Here is a 17,629-nt window from a genome sequence, read left to right on the forward strand (position 1 = left end):
CCTGGGCGCAGCAGCGGAAAACTGAACCGAGAAGCTCACAACTACATCCTAACCTCCACAAACAGCACGGAGGAGCGGCTGCGGGGCAAAGGCGAAGGGGCGCGGACCCCGGTAGCTATTGGAGAGGCTGTGAGTGGGGCGAGCCTTAGGCCAGGACAGGGTTTGAGTTCTCTGGTCCAGACAGGGAACCGGGTACTGAGCTTCTCGGCTAAATCACTTATGCTGGCTGGAGCGGGACTGCCGGCATCGCTACCGGCGAAGCTCCTCAGGGGCGGGGCTCGCTGGTGCTTGTAGTTTAGGGTAAGGGAAGTTGTTTAGAGCTGGGACCGCGCCACTGCTGACGCGTCCCCGGAGCTCCGTACAGAAAGAGGCGTGACTAATTGGAGGGAGGGGCTTGGGGCTAAGATGTCGTCGCTGGGAGGGGCCTCTAGAGAAGAGGCGGGGCTTAGGGTCAGGCCTGCGGGCGGCGGTCAGCGGAGCCCTCGGTCCGGGCGGCGGACAGCCGAGGACGACGGGGCGGCGCCGTGTCCTCCGCCATGACAGGTGGGCGCAGGGCCAGGAGGGCGACGGGAGCCGAGTGACCTTGGCGTCAGCTGGCGCCGGCATAAGAGGCGCGCGGTGGCGGGGTGTCCCGGGCTCTGCGCGGCGGTCCAGGGGCGCCAGGGGTCTCGGGTGCGGAGTGGGGGGCCGTCGCGGGCCACGGAGGCAGAGCAGCAGGTGAGCGCCTACCCCGTGCACTGCACGGGCTGCAGCTGCCGAGCGGGGCGGTGTCCCGGGACGAGATGGATCTGAGAGAGGGAAATGGTGCTCATCGGCTGTCTGCTGAGACTTTAGAGAGGCGATTGCACACATCCCCCTTGGAGGCGGGATCGGCGCTGCAAACCTGGGTAGCTTGTAGTACCAGGGAGGCGCCTGTGCTTCCCGCTTGCTCCGGGATGAGACTCCAGCCGAGTCCCTTACTCTAGATGGGTCTAGGGAATTTGGAACCAACAACTGGATCCCTGTTCTCCAGGCTGGCTTGGTAGCTCCAACCCAACCCTTTGGGGACTCGCCCACTTTATTCCTGATCCCAAAGGGACACAGTGACATTGCTGTGCTAAGTTCTCCCTGTAAAAGACCGTTGGGAGGATGAGTCAGCGAGGGACCCCTGCAGACATAGAGCCCAGGGAATGCAGTAGCTTCAAGATCCTACACTTTGTTTCTGGGAGTCTCTTATACTTACTTATATGGCAGAGTTCACCTGAGGTAGCCCAGAGAGTCTGGGTAACCCCAGAATACCCAGGAATCTCTACACTGGGGTCAGCATTGGTTATACACGAAAAATAAGACCCCTTCGGGCTGCAACCTGGTGACTTCTAGAACAGGTTAGAGGAGACTACCTCGATCTCTAACCATTCTCTCTACTTTGTTGTGCCTCCAGACCATCCTTGATTGGGGCGCAATTTCTGTATGTGTAGAGCCCTGCTTGAGCCCCTAATAGGCACTCTTGTTCAGAATGGCCATGTGGCAGGGGGGAGGTGGAGGTGGGGAACACACACAAGGAATATTATCTATGTAGTAATGTGGAGATAAAATCTCAGGTTGGGTAAGTGCCCCCAGACCACCCTGCTGGTCAGTGGTAGGAGCAGAATTGGGGGTAGCCTTGGCCTCAGCATTCTTGACTGGGCCCTGCCCTGCCTCTGTCTTCCCAGATCCTCCAGTAAGTTCATCAGGATGGATGGGACAGATCCCAGCTGTGTCCGGTTGGCCTCCAAGCGCCCATTGCAGAGACAGGATGCCCATGGAGAATGAGGCATCCCATCTCCAGCAGAGGGGGGAGGGGGCACACGGGGGTGTGCTTTTAGCTGGAAGGACACAGCCAGGCCCTGACTGTGGCAATGGTACACTTTCCTCTCTGTTGTCTACTTGCTGGCTTTTTGACACTTCTAACCATTCCACCTTTTTCTAGTGGAAGCCTGAGAGGGTTGGATGGGCAGCCCTGGGGCCACAGATCCCTTGTTCTTGGCTCAGTATCCTAGTGTGAGCTCTCTCTCTCTCTCTCTCTCTCTCTCTCTCTCTCTCTCTCTCTCTCTCTCTCTGTGTGTGTGTGTGTGTGTGTGTGTGTGTTTGGTGGCTACTGAGGGTTGTGTCTTCAGGAATAGGTAGTATCCCATGGAGTAAGTGATAACTTCTGGGCATGATTCAGAGAGGAGTCGATGCCCAAGTTCTGGACCCCAGGAGAATAGTGAATTCTTGGAAGGGGACTAAATAAGCCGGGCATGAATCAACTGGATATTCCCAGCCTGCAGCATGGGTCCTGACTCTAGTTGTGAGCTGCAGAAAGAAGGCTCTGGAACCAATCCTAGGGACAGAGAAAGGGCAGGTGGGGCTGGCTGCTTCAGGGTCCCAGATGCCAGGATGAGGACTTAGCTCTGGGCTGCTGGAGTTGAAGATGATGTGACAGGGCCAAGCTTCTGGTACCAGCTGGCAGGGAGGGAAGATAACAGGCAAGGGCTCATGAATTCTGCAGAGTGATCTATCTTTCTTTATCTAGTAAAGGCATTCCTGGCCTTGTTTACCAGAGCCTGGTATCCAGGCAGAGCCTTGCCTGAGTCTCTGTTACACTGAGTGGCTGCCTCTATGTGGTTGCATGAACAGCTTATAAGCCACAGGAAGCACAGGAAGTACATTGCTCTAAAGCTGCCGGCCTCAGCCCTGGGCTGGGCCACCCATGGCAGGTGACTCAGGGCTCCTATGACTCATGGCTTGTGGGCAGCAGAGGTCCATCATGGCTAGTAGCTCTCAGGGTAGGAGGAGACTCCTCTGAGGCATTGGCCACTATCCACCAGCAGACCTCGCCTTGCTTTTGGACCTTGTACTGAAACCAGAATTCTTCAGTGAGTGCCTACTATGTGTGGAGCCTTGTACACACTGGCACAATGTGAAGTCAGACAGCCTTGACTGCTCCTGTCTGGAAGAGAACAGACCCCCCCGACCCCGAATTCAGGGTGATTCATATGTCAATGACAGAAGTAGAATGTCAACAGGCAACCCCAGTGTGGCTGTTACCTCCAGGCTGATGGCAGACTTACAACCTTATTGTGCCTTCATTTTCCTCTCTGAAAGTGGGACAGTTGCAGGGATGGTGGGAGGATGGAGGTCATATGTAGGTATAAATAGAACCACGAAACACCTGCCCTGTGGAGTGCTCTGTGAGCTAGTTCAGTGTTGTTCATTTAAACTCTTTAATGAGATGCTGCAGGCTTTGGAGAGCCTGGCAATGTGGCAAGACACTGGGTGTCTTCGGGCTGTTGGTAAGTCTGTCTCCTCTGTACACTGTCAGGGGGCTGGGCCAGTATTCTGAGTCCCCAGCTGGCATGATGAGGTGGTACAGATGGCCTCAGACAGGGATGGAATGGCCAATGAGCCAAAGTGTGGGCCTCGGGGGAGCAATGGCTTTCAACCAGGACAGCGCTATCCCTATTAGCAGGGGATGGGGATGTAAGGAAGGCGGCCTGTTGATTCCCTACGCTGAGATGAAGCCTGGGACAGGTCTCACCTTTCCTGACATGGTGACCCTATTTGTAGAAACCCATCCTACCATACAGAGGTCTGATCCAATTGGGAAGCAGACACATATACTTGCTTTTAGATTTATTTTCTGCCTATGAATATTTTGCATACTTACATGTACCATGTGTGTTCCTGGTGCCAAGAAGGTCAGAGGAAGCCATGGATACCCTGGAACTGGAGCTGTAGACTATGTTCTTTCCAAGAGTAACACATGCTCTTAACCGCTGAGCCTCCCTCCAGCCCTTGTACTTGCTTTTAAAGAACAGTTGTGATGTATTTGATATTCTCTCTCTGTCTCTCTCTGTGTCTCTGTGTCTCTCTGTCTCTTTCTGTCTCTCTCTCTGTCTCTCTTCTCTCTGTCTCTCCTTCTCTCTGTCTCTGTCTCTCTGTCTCTGTTTCTGTGTGTGTCTCTCTCTGTCTCTGTCACACACACACACACACACACACACACACACACACACACACACACACACAGGCCTACAACTGTGTAAGCATTAGGGAGATGGCATCTAGATGTTTCTGTGACTCAGGAAGACCCTTATGGCTCCTTCTCAAGTAGCCTTTCCTGACTCAGGGTGGCTCTGCTTTCTGTGACTCCCTCCTCCTGTCCCAGTTTTCTCACAAACATCAACAATGGAATTTTCCAAGTAAGTTTTCTTAATAGACTTATTATTTGTCTCATTCATTTTGAGTCAAAGTCTTTCTTTGTTGCCCAGGCTGCCTCAGCTTCTCCAGTAACCAGGACTGCAGATGTACACTGCCTGGCTCTGGGCTTTATTTGGGACTGTTGACTGAAGATTGAGGGAGTGGGCTCCCCGCACCCCCCTTACATCATTACTGCTGTCTACCTACCTATTATCATTAGCTGAAGCCCAGAATCTACACTATCGTCCTCTCCTTGGGTTGGACACTCCGTGGGCTTTGAGAAATATTTTATGCCACCATACAGAATAGTTTCACTGCCTACCACTCCCCTGTGGCCTGCTTCTCCCTCCCTCTCTCCCTCCCTACACATGCCTGGCAACCACTGATTCACTGTCTCCTTGGCATTGCCTTTTCTGCAGCTTGGTATCATTAGAGCCATATGGTCTGACAAGCTCTTGCACTTAGTAAAGTGTACTTAAGGCTCCTCCACACCATTCCATGTTGCTAGTTTATTTATCCCTTGCAGTGCTGAGGGCTGATCCCAGGACCTTGTGCATGCTAGGCAAGCTCTCTACCACTGAATCATATCTTTAAATTTTTTATTTTTGACACAGGGCTTCACTAAATCGCCTAAGCAGGCCTTGAAGTAGTAGGTCCTTCTGTCTCAGCCTAGCTCATCTTTCTCCCCCACATCTTGTGATGTGTATGGGTATGTGTTTGTATGTGTGTGTGTGCCTGCATGTGAGTGTATGTGTGTATATATGTATCTGTATGTGTGTATGTGTGTATATATCTGTATGTGTGTATGTGTGTATATATCTGTATGTGTGTATGTGTATATGTGTATGTGTTGTGTATGTGTTGTGTATGTTGTATATGTGTATGTGTGTGCATGTATTCTGTATGTATATGTATTGTGTGTATGTGTTGTGTATGTGTGCGCATGTGAAGTTGTATATGTGCTTGTGTGTATATATCTGTGTGTGTGTATATATCTGTATATGTATGTGTTGTGTATCTGTATGTGTGTATATGTTTGTGTGTGTATGTTGTGTATGTGTATGTGTGTATGTGTATGTGTGTATGTGTATGTGTGTGCATGTGTTCTGTATGTGTGTGTATGTGTGTGCATGTGTTCTGTATGTGTGTGTATGTATTGTGTGTGTATGTGTAATGTGTCTGTGTGTGTGCGCATGTGCGTATGTTGTATATATGCGTGTGTGTATATATCCATATGTGTGTGTATATGTGTGTATATATCTGTATATGTGTGTATGTGTTGTGTATGTATCTGTATGTGTGTGTATATGTTTGTGTGCTTGTGTGTGTTTATGTATTGTGTATGTTCTGTATATGTATGTTGTATATGTGTATGTGTGTGCATGTGTTCTGTATGTGCGTGTATGTATTGTGTGTGTATGTGTGATGTGTCTGTGTGTGCACATGTGTGTATGTTGTATATGTGCGTGTATGTATGTATCCGTATATGTGTGTATATGTGTGTATATATCTGTATATGTGTGTATGTGTTGTGTATGTATCTGTATGTGTGCGTGTGTGTGTGTGTGTGTGTGTGTGTGTGTGTGTGTGTATGTGAAGTCAGAGGATAATACTGGTGGCAGTCCTCACCTTCTACCTTGTTTGAGACTATCTATCTTCTGTCACTCATTGCTATATATGCCAGGGTAGATGGCCCAGATGCTGCTGGGGATTCCTCAGCCTCCAGCTCCACTTTTGAGGCAGGGTCCTAGAGTTCACCAGTTCAGCTAGATGCCCTGTCTAGTGAGCTCTAGGGATCTGCCTGTCTTAACCTCCTCAGTGCTGGGATTACAGGTTAATGCCAACACGCCTGAGCTTCTGGGTTCTGAAGAATTTAACTCTGGTCCCCACATCTGTGTATAGCCCCAAGCATAACTGAGCCATATTCTTTTTGTTTGTCTTTTTGTTTGTTTGTTTTTGTTTTTGGTCTCACATTATTTAGCCTAGACTGGCCTTGAACTCATAATCCCCCTGCCTCTGCATTCCATAATGCCAAAACTACAGATGCCGATCACTGTACTCTCTGTCATCTCTGATGCTAATAGTTTGAGTCATTTTTGCCAGTCTAGCTAAGTATCTGTTAATTCTGTTGACCTTTTCAGTGAATAAACATTGGTTTTGTTGATTTTTCTCTTTTATAAATGTCCTCTTCTCTCGGTTATCTTCAGTCTGGTCAGTGCTATTCTCGTCTTCTGTTAGCTTTGCATTGGGCTTTTCTCGTGTTCTTCCTCCTTCCTTACAGTTTGGCTGAGGTGTAATGTTGGGCTATTAATTTTAGCTTGTTTTGTTTTTTTTTTTTAAGATTTTTATTTATTTCATGTATGTGAGTACACTGCAGCTATCTTCAGACACACCAGAAGAGGGCATCAGATCCCATTACAGATGGTTGTGAGCCACCATGTGGTTGCTGGGATTTGAACTCTGGACCTCTGGAAGAGCAGTCAGTGCTCTTAACCGCTGAGCCATCTCTCCAGCCCATTAGCTTTTTTTTTTTTTTTTTTTTTTTTTTTGGTTCTTTTTTTTCGGAGCTGGGGACCGAACCCAGGGCCTTGTGCTTCCTAGGCAAGCGCTCTACCACTGAGCTAAATCCCCAACCCCTAGCTTTTTTTTTTTTAGACAAGGTTTCACTATGCACTATGTAACTCCAGCTAGCCCATACTTATATAGATTAAGGTGGCCTCAAACCCATAGCAATCTACCTGCTTGTGTCCAGGGAGTGGTAGGATTGAAGCAGGTGCTGTGCCTGGTCCAAGCTCTGTCGCTAGAAATGTGGGCCTTTATGGCTGTTGTTTCTCCCTCTTGGAGGCGCCCTTGCTCCATTCCTCTTACACTTGGTAAGTTTGTTTCTTATTTGTCCCGATGTTGTTTTCAGTGTATTCTGTGGTTTCATTTCCACCTATTAGTAGTTGGATTCCCAAAAATGTGTGAACTCTGGTGGTATTGATGGATGTTTCATGTCATGTGATCAGAAAACGTCATTTGATTTAAATGCTTTTAAATATAGGAGGACTTATTCTGTGGCCCTGGATCTGCTCGTTTTGTGATCTAGAGTATGTTCCATATGAACTTGGGAAAAGTGTGGGTTTTTTTTTTCTTTTCTTTTCTTTTCTTTTCTTTTCTTTTCTTTTTTTTTTTTTCCGGAGCTGGGGACCGAATCCAGGGCCTTGCGCTTGCTAGGCAAGTGCTCTACCACTGAGCTAAATCCCCAACCCCCAAAAGTGTGGTTTTTATGTTACAGGGTAGTTTGTTTTCGTGTGTGACTTTTAGGTACAGTTTATAGGATTGTAAGTCTTCTGTTTCCTTTTCGACCTTATCTGGTTATCTGTTGTTTAACCTCTCTAAATACGATAGAGCTGTCTGTTTCTCCCTTTGGTTCCACCAATATTTCCTGATATTTGGGGATCTGGAACAGTGCATATGAGTTTATAGTTGTTACACATTCCTGATGAATTAACCTTTTATTAACATATGCTGGGTTTTTTGATCTCTTGTACCAGTTTTGACTTAGTGTCTATTTTGTCTAACGCTAATATAGCCACGCCTACTCTGTTTTGGTTTCTGTTCACAATCAAGTGCGTCCAACCTGACACCTAGGGGCCACCTGGGGCTGGATGTGTCTCCGGACAGCTGTGCATATAGCCCAATACAAAATTGGAAACTTATGGCATTATGAGGTTGTTTTTGAACATAACGTTTAATAACAACTTTCCATGTTGAAATGTCAAAAGATCTGACTGCCCATGTGGAATGTCTTTTTAATTCCTTTTTCTTTCAACTGGTTTTTGTGTTTAGCTCTATAACGAGCATCTTGTCAGTATTTAAGGCCATTCTGCTCATCTTTGCCTTTTAATTAAAGAGTTCAACCAATTTACATTTAAAGTAATTTTTGATAATGAAAGGTTTATCTCTATTTGTGTTTTATGAGTCTTTTAGCTTTTTCAACCTTCATTTCTACCTTTACTGATTTCTTTTTTCTTTTTGGTAACATTTTGATTCTCTTATTTATTTTATATATATTCTATAGATATCTTCTTTGTCCTTAACATGAAAATTACAGATGCACCCTCCAGAGAGACTGTCGCCCTTCCGGCAGGTGTAGGCTTCCCGTGGTCAGCACCAAGGGTGCCATCTTTGGTCCCCCTTAAGGCTGTGCTAGCTCACCTCATGCTGTTCGCATGTGTTCCAGATCAGACCTACTGTGACCGGCTGGTACAGGACACTCCTTTCCTGACAGGACAGGGTCGCCTGAGTGAGCAACAAGTAGACAGGATCATCCTCCAGCTGAACCGTTACTACCCACAAATCCTTACCAACAAGGAGGCTGAAAAGGTGCTGAGGGGTGAGCGGGACCAGGGAACCTCTTGGGTGTCTCCTCTCTGAGCTGGGAAAATGGCCAGAGGCCCTGAATTGTTGTCTCAGGAGACGCCTCGGGAGCTCGCAGGAGTCACGTCTGGGCTCGGGCCAATCCACGAGCTCAGATCATCAGATCTTTCTGCCTCAGTCTCAGATGTTCTTGTGGTTGCTGATCCCTTCCAGATTATGCAAAGTTTTCGGGAGGTGATACATGGTGTCTTAGTTAGGGTTTCAGTTGCTGTGATGAAACACCAGGACCAAAAGCAATTTGGGGAGGAAGAGCTTTATTTGGGTTATGCTTCCACAACCATAGTGTGTCACTGAAGGACGTCAGGACAGGAACTCAAACAGAGAAGAAACATAGAGGCAGGAGCTGATGCAGAGGCCATGGAGGGGTGCTGCTTCCTGGCTTGCTCCATGCTCAGCCTATAGAGCCCAGGACCATAGCCCAGGGCTGGCATCATCCACAGTAGCCTGGGCTCTCCCCCATCAATGTTCTACAGGCTTGTCCTACAGCCTAATCTTGTGAAGGCATTTCTCAATTGGGGTTCCCTCCTCTCAGATGACTCTAGCCTCTGATATAAAATTAGCCATCACACACGACAGCGCACAACAACATAGGAATCCGAGGGGGCCCAGGAAGGAGGGACTGTAAGTCTGGACCTGGAGCTGGGCATCCGGTTCGGTTGGTAAAGTGATATCAGCGTGAACACGAGGACTTGAATGTGCATCTCTGAACCTGTAACCCTAGCAGACAGAGACAGGTTGAGCCCAGGGGTTTGCTGGACAAACAGTTTAGCCAAAATGGTGAACTCCAGGTTCAGCAAGTGACTCTTATCTCAAAAAAGTAAGGTACAGAGCCATTGAGGAAAGCATCCTCACACGACCTCTGGCCTCTGCATGCACCCGCAGGGGTAAGCACCCATACCTGCCCCCAACACACACTGTGGGACCACACCGGGGCTCTTTGCTTGGCATTTTCCAGAGAGTCAAAGCGTGTGGCAGCTCACTGCACTTCCCTTTTTATTCTTCCTGTTTATAAGGCCGTCCTATATTAGGTAGGCAGTGGAGGTTGACCCTACCCACAGCCGAGCTGGGCTCGCCTGGCCAGGCAGACTTGAGGGAGGCTGGTCCCACCGAGAGCTTCAGTACCCCATCTGTAAAACAAGCATGGTATTCCACTTGGCTCAGAGACTGGGGCCTGGCCTGGCCCATCCGAGCCAGGTGAATAGCTGCCAAGCACATTCTTTCTGTACCACTCCAGGTTCTCACGTACAGCGCTGCGTGATAGCTGAAGTCATCACCCCATTTTACAGATAGGGCAACCAAGGCCTCAGGGGTCACAGCTACAGACACCAAAACGGATCTGCCAGAGATAGCATTGCAGATGCGGTCCCTGGGCTTTGTGTCACAGGGCTAATCCTGCCTTGTCTGCCTAGGCCTGAAAAGAGGACCCTGAGAAGCAATAATAGGTTTGGGGGACAAGGGATGAAATTTGGGCCTAGATCTCCCCAGGTTTCAGTACATGCCCCTGGCAGTCTTACCAATACTGGAGGGAGGACTGCATAGGACAGTGGATGCCAGAGACCCACTAGCCCTTTGAGGGTCATCCTTTCTGGGACGTTGTCACAAAGCAGGGTCAACTCAGGTTGCCTGTCAACCCGGCCACTTACAGTGTGAGCCACACAGTGGTTTTAAAAAGTGACAGGCTCAAATTCATCTCATTGTGGCACATAAGTTTCTAAAGTTCCTACCAAAAGTAGGGAAGTACCTTACAGGCCCGGCCCGGCAGGCTTCTCTTACCTCTGGTCAGTTTTCAGCTGCCGCCACCAGGGGGCAGCACCAGACCACAACCTCCTGGTCTGTCCACTGACCTCAACCACATTAGAAGAAACTGCTCTTTTCTCGATTGGCTTTTGAAATAGGAGATTCACGTCCCTACAAACTGAAAAATCGTAGCGATTGTCACGTATGCCGTCACCAGTGCTCTGTAACAACCCCACCACGTGGGATTATTTCCCTTTTACAAGACCTGAGTCCCAGACGAAGTGATTCACTGAGGCCACATGGGGAGAAGCCACTTTGAATCTCATTACTTAGGGTGATGACCCCCACACCCTGATTTCTTGGTGACCTCTCCCAGCTCATTGCCCTGGAGACACAAGTATTAGCCAACACTTAGCTTGCAATTGACTGCTCTAGTGTTGGGTGTGTATATCAATGGGTGGTGTGAGGGGTTATGACGGTTCTGAGGTCTGTAGCTCTGAGCTGTAGTCCTGAGTGCTGTGCCTCACAGCTGTCCCATCCAGCCTACCCTTTATTTTGCCCCCAGTTCCGGAACCCCAAGGCATCCCTGCGCATACGGCTCTGTGACCTCCTGAGCCACCTACAGCAGCGTGGGGAACGGCACTGTCAGGAATTTTACCGAGCACTGTACATCCATGCCCAGCCCCTGCACAGCCACCTGCCCAGCCGCTACACTCCTCGTAAGTCCTGCTCCTTATCCCTACCTGTAGTGTTCCACACTTACCAGGGACGGCACCCGCTCAACTGTGGGCAGCATGGCAGTCCTCAGTGCCTCAGATGCCCAGCCTGGGTATCTCTTCCCTTACCTGTCCCTCCTCTGAGATCTCCCAGGGAGAATAGCACAGGCTGGCATGGGTCTGCCTCTCCCTCTGTCCTCCTCTCCCCTCTCTGATGCTCCCCTCCCCGATGCCAGCTTTCACATAGCAGCCACCGTTCCACGTATCCAGTCTGCCTCCCCCTGTGTGCTGTGACTATGTCTTCATTTCTAAGTAGCATCTTCCTTCTCACATCCCTGTGCTCCTTGGCCATGCCAGCAGAGTGTGACCAAGCCCACAGCAGACCCTAACTCTATCTGCCTTTTGTATCTTCCAGTCTGTTCACGTGGGGATTTTGTAGAGCATCTTTGGGTATAGGTGTGGGTGGAAGGTAAGAGAGATTGTGATCTCAAAGCCCTAGGTGATATGTAGGTCCCAAGGATCTGGGGGGGTCACTGGAGCTGCTGGGATCGTGGTGGCTCAATTCCACAGTTCTCTGCTTGGAAAACTGGGAGGAGGTGCCACTACACCAGACAGAAAGATGAGGTGACTCTGCCCATGAGTTCAGCTGGGACTCGTGTGGACACTGGGGGACAGAATGAATAGGCTCCCCCTCTCCCCTCTGAAAGCATTTCGCTGGGTCCTTCAGAACCCTGCTGGAGCTTAGCCACATCCCACTGGAAATAAAGCACCTTTTATGGTTCCTAGGTGCCCCGGGGTGTGTGTGCCTGCTAACCCTATGGGGACATCTAGGGCAAAGTTCTTGATAGTGGGCTTGCCCACAGCACCCACTGTGGTGGCCCAGAAGAAACACGAGTGAGCCTAGCAGCTCAGGAGTCAGAGACTACCTCGGGTTTCCCTGGGGACAGCCCCACTCTCAGCCCAGCCCTATACTAACCACGCTCTGTAATTTTGTTTCCAGACAACTCAGATTGCAGAGAGCTGGACTGGGGCATCGAGAGGCGTGAGCTGAGTGACAGGGGTAACGCCCCCCACCATCTCCTTTCTTTTTCCCTTTTCCCTCAGGGCTCTGTCTGTGTCCCAAGGGCCTCTCCATCCCACATCGGGCTTTCTGTTAGGGGACAGGCCCCCTATAGTGCTCACCAACTGGTTCAGGTCACTCATATTCCTTTCTTCCCAGGACCCATGAGCTTCCTGGCAGGCCTGGGTCTGGCAGCGGGCCTGGCCCTCCTCCTCTACTGCTGTCCACCAGGTGAGTGTCGGCCACCTCCAAGCCCCTAAGGAGGTGATGGGGGTCAGAGAGTGACAGCTCATCAACAGAGCGCTCAGACAGCAGAGTTGAAAGTCAGAGAGCCCTGCCATCTTGGAGTTACCTCCCCTGATGAGAAGTGATATCACAGCCCCTACAAGCCCAACCCCACTGAGGCCTGAAGCTTGCAGCCAGCCTTGCCTGCTCTGCCTCCCCTGCTCTGTGATGCCTGGGTTTGCCATCTGGGACAGCCTTTGGGGATAGGGTGGTGTGGGCTTGTACACTGAGGCCTGGGAGTTACCCAGGCAGGAGCTTCTGGGCTCTAGGGTCAGAGCCAATTCTGATCTTTGAACCCAAATACAAAGACCACGTGTGAATGGGAAGTAGAGGCAGGACTGTTCCCCTGCCTGCTTCAGTCCAGAGGCATCCAGGGCAGAGCCCCTTTCATGGCTGTCCCTTGGACCGCCACTCCTCCCCTTTGTCTTCCAGACCCTAAAGTGCTGCCCGGGACCCGTCGCGTCCTTGCCTTCTCCCCCGTCATCATTGACCGGCACGCCAGCCGCTACCTGTTGGCCTTCCTGGCAGATGACTTCGGAGGACTTTGACGATCACACACCCTGGGCCTTACCTGCTGTTTAACCAAAGAATCCCCTGGCTGCCCACTGTGGGGCCCATACTTCTTTTCTAAATACTTATTTTTCATTATTTATGATTTCTACGAGAACACATCACCTTCACTGTATAAGGTGCTTAATATTAAATGCCAGGTGCATCTGCCTGTCTCATGTCCTCTTCTTGGGAGGGGTGTGTGTGCGTGCGTGCCTGTCTGTCTGTCTGTCTGCCTGCCTGCCTGCCTGCCTGCCTGCCTGCCTGTCTGTCTGCCTGCCTGCCTGTGTGTTCCTGTTCTAACAATGGCTACTCACCCAGGACTGGCCTAGGCTTTGAGTCCAGCTTTGGCCCAGAGACATGCCTCCTCCAGGTACCCCCACCATCTCTCCTACATCAAATGTCCTACATCGTCCCCTCACTCTCATCATTCACACACTTTAGATGTTCATATACCCTCTTCTCCCATTCCCTCTCTCTTCAGACAACCATCATCTTCTAACGATACCCCACACAGTCCCCGACCCCTTTACCACGTATGCCCTGCTGCCCAGTCCCTTCCCTCGCAAATCTTAGCCTTCCTGGTTCTTCCTGCCTGGATGTCCTTGTTGGCCTCATCACCTGGCTTTGCTCTCTAGCCCACAGGCCAGCATGGGGAGAATGGCAGTCCCTCCCTGATGCTGACTGGTTTCAGCCCTCACCACTGGTAGTTGTGACCCCAGTAGGTGACAAGAGCCCAGGAGCACCAACACCCAGAAATGCCAGTTCCCTTGAAAGCCTCAGAAAGTGTAGACCTTTATCCCCACTTTTCCCATTGGCCATTGCTACCCAGCCAGGAAAGGGGAGATGAGCACTAGGTCAGGGCTCTGGGTCCCTGCCCTTTGCCTGGTGGTCACTGTCCTGTCACAAATCTCAGTTCCTCCACACCCGTTGAGCCTCCATGCCCTGGAGAGTAGAGTTCTAATGGAGGTGAGCCCTTGAACCCAGATCGTAGCTAATAGCAAGTGTGGAAATAGCATCCGTGCTGTGACAGATGGGCTAGGTGTGACTGGACACCAGGCCTCAGCTGTGTGCAGCATGGTAGAAAACGCAGTCCTTGTCACTAACCCACAAGGGCCACCCTGCCCAGGGCACTAGACAGGACAAGCAGTTCATAGAAACTTCTAGATCCTTTGGAGATGAAGGTCATGGTACGGTCGAGGTTCTCTGCACTGGTTCTTCACAGACCTTTCCGGGATCTCATCCAGCTGTTCCTGCATCCTAGATCCGGGGTCTCTGTCTAGTTCCCTTGATTGAGGATCTGTATCCCTCTGTTGCCTGCCTTTGGGGCCCTTTCCTCCTACTGGGCTGCCTCATCTAGTCTCAGTAGGAGGCTAGTCTTACTGCAGCTTGACATGCAAGGCTGAATTGATCTCCATGGGAGGGCTGCCCCTTTTTCTGAAGAAGGAGACACTGGGAGAAGGTCTGTACCCGGGCATGGGTGACTCCCCCATGGACATGTAGACAGTTCCTCCTTCCTTTAGAACTTCCCTATCAAGTAGGGACTCAAGCTCCTTTCCTCCATCCTGTGACCACGTGCAATTAGGGAGAATTGCATACATCTGGTTGGGAGGGGCGGCTCTATACTCAGGGGAGGGTACAGTGACCTCTCCTACCCCTTCCTTCCATGAGGAAAGTCAGTCAACAAGCCCAGCTGTGTGATCTTTTGTCAGCAGGCCCAGCCAAATTACCGGAGACGGTCAGTTTGGCTTAGAAAGTAGTCCTCTTGTGCAGTGGCACACTTACAAAGTTACACATGTGTGCACAGTACTCTGGATGTACATACATGCTCATGCTGTGTGCATGTACACGTTCACTCACATGTATGCCATGTGTGCAGATACACGGGTCCACTCGCACGCAAACTCACACATAAAAGGCACCAGACACAGAATATGCGTCAGGACACCTGATGGGTTTGGGTCAGGGTGTCTGTAAGGCTCGGGTCAGGATGCCTGGAGAGTTTGTTCTTGAGTGTTTACCCCACCAGTTCCTCCACACCAGCCTTTTTTGAGGAAACACAACATCGTCAACTTGCGGAGTCATCATGAGTCTGTTTTCTACCAAGTTTCCGGAGTCACACGTGCTAGGGCTTGGAAAGTACCAGGGCAGGCTCAAAACTGAGATGACCCAAACGTGAGAAGTGGTGGGCATGGTATTGGACCCCCAGGGAGGGATTCCACTCAAATCGTGGGCTCATAGAGCACGTGGGAGCAGCAAACACAAGGAGAGGATTCTGGTTACCTCTCTGCCTAGCGGCTGACCCAGGCCCTTAGGCTGGTGCCCTGAATGTATAGTGCGCATGCTCCATTCTGCGCCATTGGCCAACTGCAGGCAAAGGTGAAGGGAGGCGGGGTCTCTCTCTCTCTCTCTCTCTCTCTCTCTCTCTCTCTCTCTCTCTCTCTCTCTCTCTCTCTCTCTCTCTCTCTCTCTCTCTCTCTCGTCTCTCTCGGCACCTACTTGTGTGCACTAAAGAACCTTGGGCACAGAGTGTTGTGCGAACTGACCACTTTGTTGGAGTGTTACCCGATACATGACCCAGTAAAGACACCTGGTGGAAGTGACACGTGTGGACAGGCTCAACTTGGCCCCAGAACATGAAAAAGGGTCTCAGGTGGCCCCTTCTGTCACCCAAAGGCTGGGGATGCCTAGGATGGTGGCTGGGAAGGTCCTTGGTCTGGTCCCCATTTGACACCACCGCATATGCCCTTCCTTGAGATGCCCCAAAGACCTGTGAGCCCTGGTCCGCTGGGCTGTTCAGGAGGGCATTACCCTAATGTAGCCTCCCAGGATTGCTGACTTTCTCCTCCTACCCTGAGGCTCTTAGCCTGTCAATCCCTGGACATAGGCTGTCCCCTGATGCCCCTCCAAGAGTGTCCCAGACACATTCCATAGCTGGACTCAAAGCCTGTGACTGAGGCTTTCAACATCCTGGACGTTAACGGCTGCTTGCTGCTGGGCTGGTTCTCCACAGGACTTTTCCTTTAAGCTGAATCCTGTGGAGGTGACAGTAAAGGAACTCCCTGCCTGGACCTCAGTATCTCCATCAGACCCTGCCCTCCCTTCCAGCCATCTTGTCACATGGTGCTTGTGACCTAGAATGACTTAAGTCCACAAGAAGCAAGGGGCACCCCCTGGCCGCTTGCTCACTGATGCCCCTTGTAAAACAGGACGGCTGGGGTCTCGTGTCAGCACACCGCAGTGCTAGAGGTTCCAATAAGCCATTCCCTCTGTGGGCAACCCTTGTCGTCTGTCCTCCACAAAGCCTTCTGGTCCTGGGTAAGATGTCCCTGACTCCTTGAGACTGTCTTGGACACTCAAGTGAAAATGGTGTCTGCTCTTGGGGGCAGTGTTCCCAGAAGACAAGAGGATTGGGGGGGGGGTAGTGCAGAATGGAGAAGCCCTCCCAACACAAGGAGTTCGAGGGGGTTCTGGAGTAGAATGAATAGAGTGCGGTGGAGTGGTTAGCAAGCACACAGGTCAGTGGGGACAGAGGGCACACGAGGGCGGAGCCCAGAAACGCATCTGCATCTTGCACAACCCAAGCTGATGATTTGGGGGTGTTCTGACTCTGCTCTTGTGTGGTGTCATTTTTCCAGTTACTGCTGGGTCAGCATGGGCAGGCTGGGCCACCTTCCCTTTGCAGATGGCTCGAGGGACCCTGCCAAGGTCCTCTAGCCATAAGCTCAATCAGCCCCCGACCACGGCTCTCTCTGGTGGGTGCTGGGCATGTACCCTCGTTCAGATGAGGATCTGGGACAAGTGGACCTGAACTGTCTATTGACTTTGGCGCCTAAAGGTGCTCAGGGAGATGGAGAACCAAGGGACACTGCTCTGCTCCATCTGCTCAGTTCTCTGTCTCTCCTCTATGCAGTGAGTGCGAGAATGAGGACCCGGTTTAAACAACAGGGGAGTGTGCATGGCACGGCGTAACTTGGAGAGGCACTGATTAAACCACTATAGGCGCTCCCCACAACTCGGTTTTTTGTTTGCTTGTTTTTGAATTTTGAGGCAAGGTCTCTGTAGACCAGGCTGGCCTTGAACTCACAGAGATCTGCGTGTCTTTGCCTCTTAAGCACTGGGATTAAGGATGTTTGCCACCGTGACCAGCCTCTTGTCAGTTTTAATCTGACAATAAATCAAGATCCTGCTACTATCTTGCTGAGAACCCAGGGCACAGGGGGATGAGGGAGGTTGTGTTTCAAGGATCCTCATGTCCCATTTTGCAGTTGACCTGGCAGGTGCCATGGGTGTGAGGGAGGGATTACTCTGGCCGGAGAGTGGGTAGTGGCAGAGGGCAGTGAGCTAGGGTACAGAGAGCAACAGCTGGGGTCCCTCCTGGAGCCCCTTCCAGATTAGTGGCACTGGAGTCAATGTTTTCCCAAAATTAAGTGTCTGAGAAGGAACAAAGTATCTGGGAAAGAACAACAGAAAGTAATGAAAGATGGGAAATGGAGTTATCCCCCAATGAAATCAGGAGGGAGGAGAGGGCATGTGGAGAACTGATGAGGGGGTAGGCTGAGTGACAGGTGCGGGGAGAAGGGAACACCTGTCACCCAAGTATCCAGGATCACATCAGCACAACAGAATAGGCCCTCCACCAGCCCAGCCCCCTGCCCACATC

The 17,629-nt window shown here is 50.8% G+C and overlaps 1 protein-coding gene across 3 annotated transcripts; it reads left to right on the forward strand.

The window, feature by feature from the left end:
• Window positions 1-453: 453 nt before the first annotated feature.
• On the forward strand, window positions 454-13,138 carry Card19 (caspase recruitment domain family, member 19). 3 transcript variants are annotated; one of them, NM_001419150.1, is given in 6 exon segments: window positions 454-543; window positions 8,423-8,565; window positions 10,922-11,075; window positions 12,073-12,132; window positions 12,292-12,363; window positions 12,850-13,138. In NM_001419150.1, coding segments are annotated over 6 exon segments (552 nt in total). In that variant the 5' UTR covers window positions 454-536; the 3' UTR covers window positions 12,966-13,138.
• The last annotated feature ends 4,491 nt before the right edge of the window (window positions 13,139-17,629 follow it).

Source organism: Rattus norvegicus, chromosome 17, assembly GCF_021556685.1.
Source record: "Rattus norvegicus strain SHRSP/BbbUtx chromosome 17, alternate assembly SHRSP_T2T, whole genome shotgun sequence".
NCBI lineage: Eukaryota > Metazoa > Chordata > Mammalia > Rodentia > Muridae > Rattus > Rattus norvegicus.